The sequence below is a fragment of the Lissotriton helveticus genome, chromosome 5_1, assembly GCF_964261635.1.
Source record: "Lissotriton helveticus chromosome 5_1, aLisHel1.1, whole genome shotgun sequence".
Taxonomy (NCBI): Eukaryota; Metazoa; Chordata; class Amphibia; order Caudata; family Salamandridae; genus Lissotriton; species Lissotriton helveticus.
The window spans coordinates 31,502,079-31,515,465 of record NC_136065.1 but is presented as its reverse complement, the minus strand read 5'-3'; the positions used below and the strand labels follow the sequence as shown (position 1 = coordinate 31,515,465).

The following is a 13,387-nucleotide window of genomic DNA, read 5'->3' as shown; positions in this document are numbered from 1 at the left end:
CTCTGGTGCCCCGCCTCTTGGAATCTCTGGTGCCCGCCTCTTGGAATCTCTGGTGCCCGCCTCTTGGAATGTCTGGAGCCCTGCACACTAGAATCTCTGGAGTCCTGCCTCGTTGAATCTCTGGTGCCCTGCCTCTTTGGATCTCTGTGGTCCTGCACCCTGGAATCTCTGAAGTTCTGAGCCTTGGAATCTGTGTTTTCCTGCACCTTGGAATCTCTGAAGCCCTGTAACACAGAATATCGGAAGTCCTGAACCTGCAATCCATGAGGTCGCTGTTTAATACTGGGTAGGTGACCCCTCTGCTGTGACCCGCACCTGCTTACAGATTTAATATCAAGTAACACGGAGATATCCCCTCAAGGATAGCACCACACAAGAGGGAAAATTGTTCATTCGCTCCGTCTCTGTATCTCTCTCAATCGTACTCTTGATATCGCTCTACAGATACCATTGTCTCGCTTGCTTTATCTTCCTCACTCTCCTTCTCCTGGGTCAATCTCCTTCTCTTTCTCTGTCACTCTGTCTCCCTCTTTCTTTCTCTCCCTCCCTCTCATCTCCTGTCCAGTCTCTTTATCTCTGTCCCTCTCTCACCCTCTCGGTTTCATTTCCCTTTACTTCTGCCCCACCCTTTCCATCTCTCTCTTTCTCCCTCACTCTGTCTCCCCAATTTCTCCTTCCTCTCTCCTTGGCCATGTCTTTTAGGTATCCCTCTCTGCACTTCTCTCACTCTCTCTATCTCGGTTTGTTTCTCCCCGCACTATCCCCTCTGTTATTCTTCCACTATGTTCTCCCTTCCTCTTGTCTCTATTTCTCTCTCTGTCCTTTAATGTCTATTTCTGTCTCACCCCATCCTCACTTTCTGTATTCCTCTCCATCACAGTCGCTCTGAATACGTGTGGCTAAGTCCCTCTCCTTCTGTCTTTATTCTGGTACTTCTGTCACCCTCTCTCTCACTCTCAATCTCCTTCTCCGTCTGTTTGTCTCTGGTCCTCTCTTGCTCTCCTTTCATCGTATCAGATTGTTTATGATGACTGCGGTAGTTCATATTTTTTCACCTTGTTTTTATGAACATTTGACTGGGCATAGACCACCAACCTCGATACTTTATATTTGTTTAATAATCCGAGTAAAGAGAGTTCTCGAATACATATCCAAAACAAGCACAATTACTTTGTGTAGTCTGTCGCCATCTTGAATTATTTTGTTAAGTGTTCCAGAGGTCGCGTATCCGTTCAGGCTTTGAGGAGATGGCATTGTTAGCAACACAACAGAAGACATCCTTTAGAAGTACCATGTCTCATTAAGCTCTAATAATATTAATTCAGCCAGACTAGTCAGTAAACCACCAGGTACTGTGCTTATGTCATCTCTTTGAAGAGGGTTTGGATACTTTTTTTATAGGAGTGCACAGAAGCGTCTGAAGACACAGCAGGGTGCTGAGGTATGAAGGGAACTCACTGAGGACTTGGAGAAGCATTCGTGCCTGGAATGAGTGGTCAATAACCTAGGCAGAGGGTTGAGGATTGGAATGAGGCTTCTCAACACCCACGAGATGGACTGAAGGAAGACAATGGGACTTGGAGAAGCATTTGCTTCCTAGAATGAGCACTGAGTAACCTGGGCAGAGGTTTGAGGATTGAAACAAGGCTTCTAGAGACCCAAGAGGATGGATAGGAGGGAAGTAACGGAAGACTGGAGAGAGATTAACAGGTCTAGGAGCAGCTCTAAGTATTTCAGAAGAGGTTCATGAGAACTGGATGAGACTTCTTCGGATTACAAGGAGCCAACTGGACAAAGTACTTGTCTTTAACCAAATTATAATGATATTTGGAAGCACAAAACAGATGTTTTTAGGATTGTCATCATGATTAGGAAAATTCTGGCCCAGTTGTTGGAACATCTTGAATTGTGACAAATAAAAGGACAATCTCAGCCATGTCAGAATTTGAGATTTTTAGCCACAAGAGGAGGAAGAATATTACCAGCAAGGCGTGGGGCTGTAAAACTAGAACAGCAGCAGGTCACTGGTAGAGCTGGACACCGGGCCTGTGGAGCCCGAGGCACAGACTGGGGATGGAGCTCAGGAGACACAGGTCAGAGAAGAGGTAGAGCTAGAAGGTTTCTGGGACTATTTAGGCAGAGTCAGCTGGGAACAACTTTTAAAAACAACTAGCCGAGCAGCTTTTGAGTGTGCTCAGGTTCTTGCTTGCCAGACTAGCTTGTGCCTGGCTATGCTATAATTTGTTTTATTTTTTACTTCAAATCCATCTTTTTACTCTATTTGTCCTTTGTACCTGTTAATAGTGTTTTATCTTTTCTGTACAGCAAAGGGTTTGATGGTTGTATCCCTGTCATCCTTGGTCTCAAGATCGTCTACTGTGTGGATAAGCAGCTAAGCCCTAAAACTGGGGCATTTATACCTTGAAGTGGGAAGGGAGCTGATCTGGAGTTAATCGTATGGTCGGGTATGTTTCACCATACTCGGTCTGCACTGTGATTTCTTTCTGATCTAGGAGTCTGTGCCTTAGCTATTCATCATAATTCAGTGATTGTGACACTCACCCTCTGGGACCCACTAAGTCCTGTGAGGATCTTCATCTTTCCACCCTATGCCCTCTTTCGCCTTTTGAGAATATCCTTGGAAACTGTTTTTCAAAGGCCTTTTTTAGCTGAATGTGATGGAAGTTTGGGACTGGCATCAAAGACCAGCTGTGACCCACCCCTAAACCGGACAGAAAAGCTGAGGGGAATGCAATGAAGTTTGCTGTGGCTCATGGAACTTTTTCTAGGACTTGTGGTAGGTTAACAACATTTAAATAAGTTTTATGAAGACAGACGTTCATTTGTGGAGGGCTAATTCAATTATTTCTCACTCAAACAGGTTCCAGAGGATGGTAGTGAGTATTCTCAGGACTCAAGCGTGTTTTCAGGGGACTCAGGTGAGATTTCTGAGATCTCAATGAAGTTATATGAGGATCTGAAGATTTCTTAAAACAAAATGAAGGGTTTGAAAGAACGTGTGTATATATTATGGATTCTGAGACCAAGGAGAATAGTGGGGTACAGTTTGGACCTTTCTAACTACTGGACCGTTGTTATATTCCATTACCTGCTGTATATTTTTCATTACCTGTTAAGATGTACTCTGTCACTTTAAGTGAATGGACTTGCTCAGCTGCTTGGCTCAGCTGACCCTTGCTTATGATGTCATCTGCTTCATGTACAGTGTAGAATGTTATGATTCAACTCTGGGAGAACTGTACACTCTGGATATGCTGGCAGATGATGAGCTGTGTAGATTTGCTTCAATAAATCTCTTCAAACTATCCACCTGACTCCTGGATTACTACATATTTTTGGCGACGCGGTTCTACACAGCTGAACCCACGCAAGACTTCAATAATTTATTTTTCCATCTTCCACAAACCATCTGCCATCTTCAACTCTCCAGTGAAATTTCAAAGGAACATTTCAAACGAACAACTCAATTTTTATTCAACTCAACTCAAGCTCTAATTTCAACCTTCAAGATGACCTTCCACTCTTCTCCAGATAAGTGACATTCATGTTATTTATTTCAACTTTTGCCGTGTTTCAACACGCCTCTCAAGCTCTGCTTCTCAAACTCTGCAGCCTATATATAGACATTGCTGTAAGAAGACTGCTAGAACCAGCGCGCTAACGCATGTATTTCTGGACATTTCCAGGAATTTTATATACCAGCGCTGAGTAGCTCTAACAGCGTCCCTGTCGCTGCATACTTTTAAATATTACTAGCGTCTAAGTGGACCTGCGCTGAGTAACTCGAGCAGCGTTCTTGTTACTTCCTGCTTGTTTTTCTAAGCATTTCGAGCGTATAAATAGACCAGCGCTGAGTGACTCAAGCGGTATTCGTGTGTGTTTTCATTTTCTTTTAAAAGGAAACATTTGTCAAGTGTGAGCGCACGCTGTCAAACTTCAACCGCCTTTCCCTTCTGTTGATGTTAGAGCGGCTGAGTCCATGCGCGCACACCGTCAAGCACTTGAAGCTCTTCGACTTTGTTGATATTCGAAATGCTCAGCTCTGCATGAGCGCACGCACGAGAGCAGCGCGAGTCATTCCAAGTCCACAGGAAAGGATTCTTCTTTGTCACCCAGCAACGCATATTGTTTTGAACTATTTTTTTTCTTCTTGTTTTGACAATCTCTGGCTAGACAACCTGAATAACAATCCCACATTCTAGCATTCTATTTGGTGTGTTCCATTCCCACGACATCTCTTCAAGAAGGCACTGTGACATCATTTTTTTTCTATTAACAGGAGGATAAAAACTTTATCAAAAACAATGCAAGTGTACACCTCCACAATCAAAAAAATGTTTTCTTTTCCTTCACAAGAAGTTCTTTATTGATTCAAGGCTGCGTTTGAAAGGCCCCATTCTCTACAAAGGATTATACATTTGGTTTAATTTTCTTCAAAGGCATCTTATTTTTTAGTTTCTTTCCTTTCAGGATGTCTGCGTTACAATCCATTAATGCTCCTCCTGCTTTCCTTGACACTCCAGGAGAACCTCCTGTGAAATGGGACATCTGGTTTGACGCATTTGAAACGTATTTAGGTGCTATAGGTGCTTCAAGGTATCGTCCTGAGAGACAAAAATTTCTTTTGTTACATTCCCTTGGTTTTGAGGGTAGATCCATCTTCAAGCACTTACCTGATCTTCCCTTAGACAATGAAGTGTTAGATGAGTATCAAACTACTATTAGTAAACTTAAATTAAGATTTGACAAGAAGCCTAATCTAATTGTGCTTAGACATAAATTTTTTATGAGAAAACAGTCTGAATGTGAGGATATTGATTCGTATTTTTCCACCCTTAGGAAATTAGCTTCTGTCTGTCTTTTTGAAAACTTTACCGAGCAATTGATTCGTGATCAATTTGTTGGCCATTGTAAAGACAAGCAGACTAGACAAAAGTTACTCACGATGGATAATCCCACTCTTGATGAGACGATCAAGATTGCGAAAAGTATCGAAACTTCTCATATTTCTCTTAAAGAATTAGAGGACAAGCCAGTAGATTGTGTTAATTTTGTTGGTAATTCTAAAAAGGGTAAAGGTAAATTTGTTAAAGGTGTTAGCAATTTTTCTCCAAAGCCTAAAGATAATCCTTCTTCCAGATTTAAAGATGCTGTATCTGTACCAAGCAATGTATGTTTGCGTTGTGGTAATGCTATACACAACAAAGGTTCAAAATGCCCTGCTATAAGTTCTACGTGCAATTACTGCAAAAAAATAGGACACTATGCTACTGTTTGCTTAAGGAAGAAGTTTCAAAGGAAAACTATAGCTTGTGTTTTAGAATCGGATGATGAATCGGACTCTGAAACTATTTCTGTTGTTACTGATTCCGATCACACATCCATACCCCTCACTGGTGATCCATCTACCTGTGTAGATCCTATTGTGGAAATACTTGTTGGCGATAAAAAACTCAATCTTTTAGCAGATTCGGGTGCAAGGATTACCATAATTACTAATGAATTGTTTAGTGAAACTTGGGATGATAGAGCACTTTTTCCTCCTATTTCTTATCAAAAACGTAAAATTCCCCTTTTGGGATTTTTCGAAGACTACCTAGAGTTTAAGGGTAGGAGAATAAGGGGCAAGGTTTATGTAGCTGTAGATGGACTTAACATTCTAGGTTGGTTCCATCAGGGTCTTTTTGGTATGCAACTTAGACCAGGGATGAAGGAACAAGTCTTACTTGTCTCTTGTGAGGAAGAAAATACAAGGTGGGTTAATGAATTTCCTTCTGTGTTTAGTGATCGACTTGGGAAGATTGTAGGTTTCAAACACAAAATAATTGTTAAGGATGGTGCTACTCCTATCAAGCACAAACTTAGGAATGTTCCTTTTAGCATTAGGGAAGATCTTAACAAAGAAATCACTATGCTCTGCGAAAAAGGAATCATAGAACCCACAGAGTCTTCACTATGGTTATCTCCTTTGGTCGTTGCACGGAAGAGAGATGGAAAACTCAGAGTTTGTGTGGACCTTAGGTCCTTAAACAAGGAAATCTGGGTTGACTCACATCCCTTACCCAAGATTACAGATCTTTTTACCAGTATCAAGGGTGCTAGAATTTTTTCAAAGTTAGATCTGGCTAGTGCCTACCATCAAATTGAACTTCACCCTGAGTCACGTTCACTTACAGCTTTTGTGTCACCACTTGGCACGTTCCGCTACAAAAGAATGCCTTTTGGACTGGCCTCAGCAGCCTCTGTTTTTCAGAGGGTGATGCAAAATCTTTTGAGAGATGTTGAAGGTGTTCTTGTTTTTCAAGACGATGTTTTGATCTATGCTGTGGATGATGAAACCCATGATAACATTGTCAGAAAGGTTTTGGGAATTTTTAAGGAAAATGGTGTTGTTTTAAAGACGGAGAAATGTAAATTTAGTTCCAGTGAGATTGAATATCTTGGTCATTTACTTTCTTCTGAAGGGATCAAACCTAGACAAGGGTTAATTGAGGCTATTATGAGAGCACCAGTACCTAAGGATAGATCTGGTGTTAAGTCTCTACTTGGATTGTTGGAATATTATTCGAGATTCGTGCCTGGGTATGCGTCAATTGTTAGACCCATCAGTAACTTGCTCAAGTTTTCCACAAAGTTCGCATGGACACGTGAGTGCAATTGTGCTTTTATGGAAGTTAAGGACATTTTGAAGAGAGGTGATGCTCTTACTCCATTTCACCCAGATTTGCCATGTTATATTACCGTAGATGCGAGCAAAGTGGGTTTAGGAGCGATTCTTACTCAACGTTCTGGTGAAAGGGAATTTACAGTTGCTTTTGCTTCCAGAGTACTTAGGAGTGCTGAAATCCAATACTCGGTCATAGAGAAAGAATTGCTAGCGTGTGTATGGGCTATTGACAAATATCGACCCTATGTGTGGGGCAGGCATTTCAATCTGATTACTGATCACAAGCCATTGGTGTCTATTTTGTCTGCTGGTCCCAGTAAATGTTGTACACCCAGGATCACGAGAATGGTTACCAAGTTACTTCAATATCAGTTCGCTGTCACGCACATTTCAGGTGGCAAAAATATGCGTGCAGATTTTTTGTCACGTTTTCCTCAGAATGATGGTGTGAGCGAAGGTACAGGTTTTATTGATTTGAATGATGAAGATGAGGAAGATTGTTTTATAGCTTCAATAGATGTTCCTGTCCTAGCTGTGGGGTCTGAGGAAGATTGGAGAGAATCTTTGTCGAAGGACAAGATGTTACAAGAAGTGTTCGATTTTGTCAAGAATGGCTGGCCCAAGGAGAAGTCTTTACCTTCTGTGTTGCAACCTTATTGGAAGATTGAGTCTGAGATTTCAATTGAGGACGGTCTGTTAGTAAGATGTGACAAACTCATCCCACCACATAGTCTCAGACTTGTCATCATGAAGGAGGCTCATGAGGGACACTTGGGTATCTCTTTAACTATACGTCGAGTGCGACAAGATTTTTGGTGGCCAAGCATGGACAATGAGATTCGCACCTTTGTTGAAAACTGTCCAGTGTGTTCGGTGTCTGAAAAGTCACTTAAAGTTGTTGTTCCTCCATTGTCTCCCATTGAATGTCCCACCAGTCCCTGGACTAAAGTAGGCGTTGACATCATGGGTCCTTATGAAGTTTTACCTCTAGGGATGAGGTTCATTATTGTCTTGATGGATTACACATCGAAATGGCCTGAGGTAAAAGTTGTTAAGGAGGTCAGTGCTTCTACTGTGGTTAAATTCCTCAAGGAAGTTTTTTTGAGAGAGGGGTTTCCTGAATTCATAGTCTCAGACAATGGGACTCAGTTTGTTAGTTTTGAGTTCAAATCCTTCCTTGAGTCTTGTGGAATCAAGCATCTTAAGAGTTCACTTTATTACCCGCAAACGAATGGTCTGGTTGAGAGGATGAATCGTGTTGTGGGTGAGTGTATCAAGTGGGCAGTGGAGGGGAGGCAAGATGTTGTTGCATCCCTTGAAAGTATGCTTTGGTCTTATAGGAGGACACCGCACTCTTCCACCAAATTTTTTCCTTTTGAGGTATTAAGAGGGAGAAAGGCCAACACCAGTTTTAGACCCAGTTGGATGTCTAAATGGTCATGTCCTTTAGTTGATATTGAGTCTGTTTTAGAAACAGTCAAATCTAATTCCATCTTGACACAAAATAAGGAGAAGGTTTGGTTTGATCAGAAAAAAAATGCCAAGATGGTCACGTTGTGTGTGGGGGATTTAGTGAGGATAAAGAATTCTACCCACACAAAGAAAGGAAGGAGGAAATACAGTGAACCTATCAAAATAATGAGAATTGGTGGAAATGCTGTACAGGTTGAAGGAGGGTACTGGTGGAACATCTCAAAAATTGTAAAGGTTAAAGCCAATCTGGGGGTTTCGAAAGAATGTGATATGCATGTCAACAATATGGATTCTTCTCGCAGGAAAAGTGTTAGATCTATTTCTTTGCCTCATAGGTTTCGTGATTAGCATTATTTCCAATGTAACAATATTTGTGTTTTCTTTATGATGTTTTAAATGAATTTATTATTTGATATTGATTATTACTTAATGCCTGTTTAAATTTTCTTAGATGCTCTAATACCTGTTTAATCTTTCTGTTGCTTTACTTTGTTCCTTTCGCTGGAAGGAAAGGAGGTATGTTATATTCCATTACCTGTTGTATATTTTTCATTACCTGTTAAGATGTACTCTGTCACTTTAAGTGAATGGACTTGCTCAGCTGCTTGGCTCAGCTGACCCTTGCTTATGATGTCATCTGCTTCATGTACAGTGTAGAATGTTATGATTCAACTCTGGGAGAACTGTACACTCTGGATATGCTGGCAGATGATGAGCTGTGTAGATTTGCTTCAATAAATCTCTTCAAACTATCCACCTGACTCCTGGATTACTACAACCGTAGGTGGGTTTTTAAATTTTTTACTAACTGAGGTCCTTTTACATATTTCTTTCGCAGGATGGGTTTTTGTGTGAGCTCAGCAGTGGCCTTTATGTTATGTTATGTCATAGAAAATGTATAAGGCGCACTATCGCTCCAAGAAGCATCTTGGCACTATACGAAAAGGAGACCAAAGGAGGCTAATATAAACCTATCCAGGGATCAGATTAGAGAAAAGCCTAGGGGGTCCGGCGCGGCAAACACCCAGGTTTTCAGCAGTTTCCTAAAGGCTTTCGCTCCAAGGACAGTAACCGTTTACCTCCTTTGGTTTTACATCTGAATGGGGGCGGAATGAGAAGGTTTGCCAAAGAAGATCTAAGCTGTCAAGACGTGACATATGGAATAAACCTGGCCGCTAGATAGTTAGGGCCAGATGTTATTTTCGCGCTGAAGGTGATAGGCAACATTTGGAATAGCACTCTTTTATGAATGGGTAACCAATGTAGTGATTTGAGGACTGCAGTCGTAGAGGAACAGTGAGGTAAATTCAGCACCAGGCGAGCTGCAGCATGTTGTACCATCTTTCATTTTTTTTAGAGTTGTACTATTGGTCCCTGCATACAGGCTATTACAGTAGTCCAATCGTGAGGTGATAAGGGTTCTCGCCATAAGAGGAAGTACGTTGAATTATGTTTTACAGTTTTAATCAGCTGGAAACACTTCCCAGCTACTGCTAGCGCTTCTGGATGAAAGGAAAGTAGGGTATCAAATTTTATTCCTAAATTCTTTACCACCTTTACCGTATCTGGTGGAGGGGGGATATCTTTTGGCCACCAAAGACTGGGGGTGAAATGGTTGGCCTTGCCTAATAACATGATCTCAGCTTTCTCAGTGTTACATTTAAGATGATGAACTTGCAGCCAATGGATGACTTATGTGAGACATAGTTGAAATTGCTCTTCTGCAACTGTAGAATTTTCTTCCAGCACTAAGATCCACTGAGTATCATCGGCATATAAAGTGGTTTCAATTTTAAAGGATGATATTAATTCAATGAGGGAAGCCATATATATATGTTGAATAAAACGGTGCTAACGGCGGATCCCTGCGGAACGCCAGATTTGAGTGGCTTTTCGGTTGACTGGTAATGACCAAACGTAACCACTTGCCTGCGACCAGTAACAAAGGACTTTAGCCAGGCCAAGGCTAGATGGGAAACGTCACACATCTTCAGGCGGTGCTCTAGAATATCAAGCGAGATCGTGTCAACTGCAGCCGATAGATCTAATAGGCTCAGACTGAATTTTTACCCACATCTAAGACAAATTTGAGGGTCTCAGTGATTTCTAGAAGAGCAGATTCGGTGGGATGGTTAGGTCGAAAACCAGACTGGTGAGGGTGCAAAAGGTTGGTCGCTTCTACGAAAGTGGTCAATTGACTATTGACTAATTTCTCTGTGATCTTAATAAGGTAGGGCAACAAAAAGATGGACTGTAGATTGGAGAGAGTAGTACGATACTTGAATTGCTTTTTGTGAAGGGGCTTTACAGCAGCAACTTAACAATCAGTGGGAACATCTCCAGGTAAAAGGGAAGAATTGATAATTTCATTGATAACCGGGTTCAATCAATAAAAGCGTGAAGAACTTCCAGCAGGCAAGCATAGAAAGGTGACCCCGACTCACAGGAAAGGATGGCTTGGCGTGACTGTTCTAGGCGAATGGTCTGGAAGGTTTGCAGATTAGAGATGACCTTATAAGATACGGACGGAAGACGTGTCTATGGGGGAACATATTCCATATTAAAGTCTGTTTGTAACGTTTTAATTTTTGGTTCAAAAAAGTTAGCGATATTGTCACATAATGTTTGAGAAGGCGGGACATCTTGATTCAATACTTTAGGATGGGTGAATGATTTCACAAGTTTAAAGATACATTTTTTATCTGATTCAGCTGATGTAATTAGATTTGTGTAATACACTTTTTTCTCCACTTTAATTTGTTTGTGATAAGCTTTGAGAACTGTTTTGAACTGAGTTAAGTCTTCTGAATTGTATTCTTTCCGCTGTCTACTCTCAGATTGTCTACATTGAAGATGTAATTTTGAGTATAGCAGGGGGCTGATACTTTGGTGGTCGATTTCCTTTTCAAAGAATTATGGGGGTGAATATATTACTAAGTGTGATCATCCAATTCTTAAAGCTCTGGTTTTCCTGAGAGGTGATGCCTGATAAGGTGGGTCTAAGCCGTAATGCATGGTTAACTAGATCTGGGTGCTTCTGCATGTTGTCCCACTTGCATGATGACTTGGGGGAACTAGTAGTAGGTGGCAGTGGGGGATTAACGTGGGGCCAAGTGATTCTAAACGGAATAAATGTATGGGCTGACCAAGGTAAAGGAATCGGGGAGTTGACAGTTAATCAACATAGATTGGAATAAATTCCATCCATCCCCTGTAGCAGCGAGACGTGCTCCTTTCACACTGAGAGGAGGATAATAAATCAGCCTTACCTGCTCAGGGTACTTCTGACATCCTGCAAAACAGAAAAAGAAATACAATGAATGCAGTTTCCACTGAATATATAATAATCTTTTATTACTTTAGCATTGAAATGTGTTTGGAAATCTAAGCTTCAATGAACTCTTCTATTTCTAGTTTAAAGACATTGGGAGCTGCCCCCACAGCCGCGCACAAAGTCTGATATTCTGTTGGCACAGGCGGTGATATCCTGAATGGAAATCCCATGACACAGCACAATCTGAAATATTCTGAATGGGGTCACATGACACAGCAGAAACTGATAATTGACCTCTCCCGTGATGTAAGCCTTCCTAAAGACATCTCACCCACTGTAATTGCTGCTAAAGTTTAATTATGAGCAGCAATCTATAGAACCTGCTTTTTAATATATGGCCAGCTAAGTCTAAACAGCTAGGGTAAGGGGCTCTTGGTAGGTTACAGAAGACATGCATAAAGACTATGGGCCACATGCATCAAAGTAAGGAATTGCGATTCCTAAATTGCGATTTTTAAGAAATTGCAATTTAGGAATCACAATTCCTTATGCATGTAGGAATCGCCAAAAAATTGTGATTCCTACACATGCCTTAATTGCAACTCGCAAATTGCGATTCGCAAATAAGGAATGTCTTCCCATTCATTCCTATGGGCCTAGAGGGATGGGATTGCATGCGCAATTTGCGAGTACCCAATAGGTACTCACAAATTGAGCATGCAATTTCAAGGGTGCAAGGGTGCCAAAAGGACACCCTGTTGCACCCCTGATATTGATATGTGCACACATGTTGCGCACACACATGCCCCAAGGGCATGTGTGTGTGTGTAACCTGCAACTTAGAAAAATGCACTTTTTTTTGCTAATTATCATCTGGTATATTTTTGGGGTAATTAGCGGACCCTAATAGCGAAATAGCTTTTTTAAATGGCACCATGCATTGCATTCAAGGCATCGCAATTTGCGATTCCTTAAATACAATCTCAATTTACGATTTTTGCATTTGGAATGATGCATCCCAAATGCAAAAATACCGGTTGCAAAGGGGCAGATTCTGAGAATCTGCCTGTTTGCGACCGGTTTTTCCTTGATGCATGTGGCCCGATGTGTGCACTATGAGTGTTGCATGTGTCTGTTGTGCGTTAAGAAGACAGAATTTTGTATGTGCTTTGTGTTAAGAGTGCCAAACAAAGAGGTAGGTTATGGGTATATTAAAGTCCTTTGAAGCTGACCAAATTCCTCTGAAAGGAACGAGGGATACAGGTGCCACTTAAAAGTGCCGGGACAATCTTGGACCACTTCCAGCTTCATTCTTCTCCACAATGGTTGCTGTGAGTTGGAAGACCTCTCCCTCTTTTGTGTCTTTGTCTCAGATTCCATCAAGCCACACTAACCTCTGCTCCCATTTACTGCCAAGATTGAGCAAACAAAAAATTTGGCCTGAACATTCTGGGCAAATAACTACATTATCAGGATCTGCCTGAAACCAGCTCCTGGGATGGACATCTGGAGTTTGCTTCTATGTCTGCAAAACTTAGATAAAAATTGGTTAGAAACCCAGATCAGTGCCAGGATTCTGTTTAAGCATAGTCAGGACCATAAAGAAATGCTGGTGCGAAATACTGACGCGTCAGGGCCAGGGCACCCGATTGCTGACTTCCTGGGTGGGAGCCCTACAAGGTGAGCTGTAGGCCGCCCAGAGAAAGCAGGAACTATCTGCTGGACATAGGGGGTTAGTGGACCGCATTCCCACAGAAACCTGCTATGTGAAGTCATCCATCAGCAGAACTGTCTGGTGACTAAGGAGCCATGCTAGGCACTTGGGGCCTAACCCCGATGGAGCTGCTGCATCTACCTTGAGGGTAGAGTCCAACTCACTAAGCAGATGAGGTACGAGAGGCGTGCTCTGCAAGAGGAGGTACAAGCAGATGGGGTACGAGAGGAGTGCTCTG

At 41.8% G+C, this 13,387-nt stretch overlaps 1 protein-coding gene across 1 annotated transcript in view; it reads right to left on the bottom strand.

The window, feature by feature from the left end:
• Positions 1–13,387, bottom strand: part of LOC144752365 (uncharacterized) — a 229,231-nt gene that overhangs the window by 6,379 nt on the left and 209,465 nt on the right. Inside the window, exon 5 of the mRNA XM_078640299.1 lies at positions 11,431–11,453. Within this exon, the coding sequence (XP_078496425.1) occupies positions 11,431–11,453 (23 nt within the window). The remainder of the gene's footprint in view (positions 1–11,430; positions 11,454–13,387) is intronic.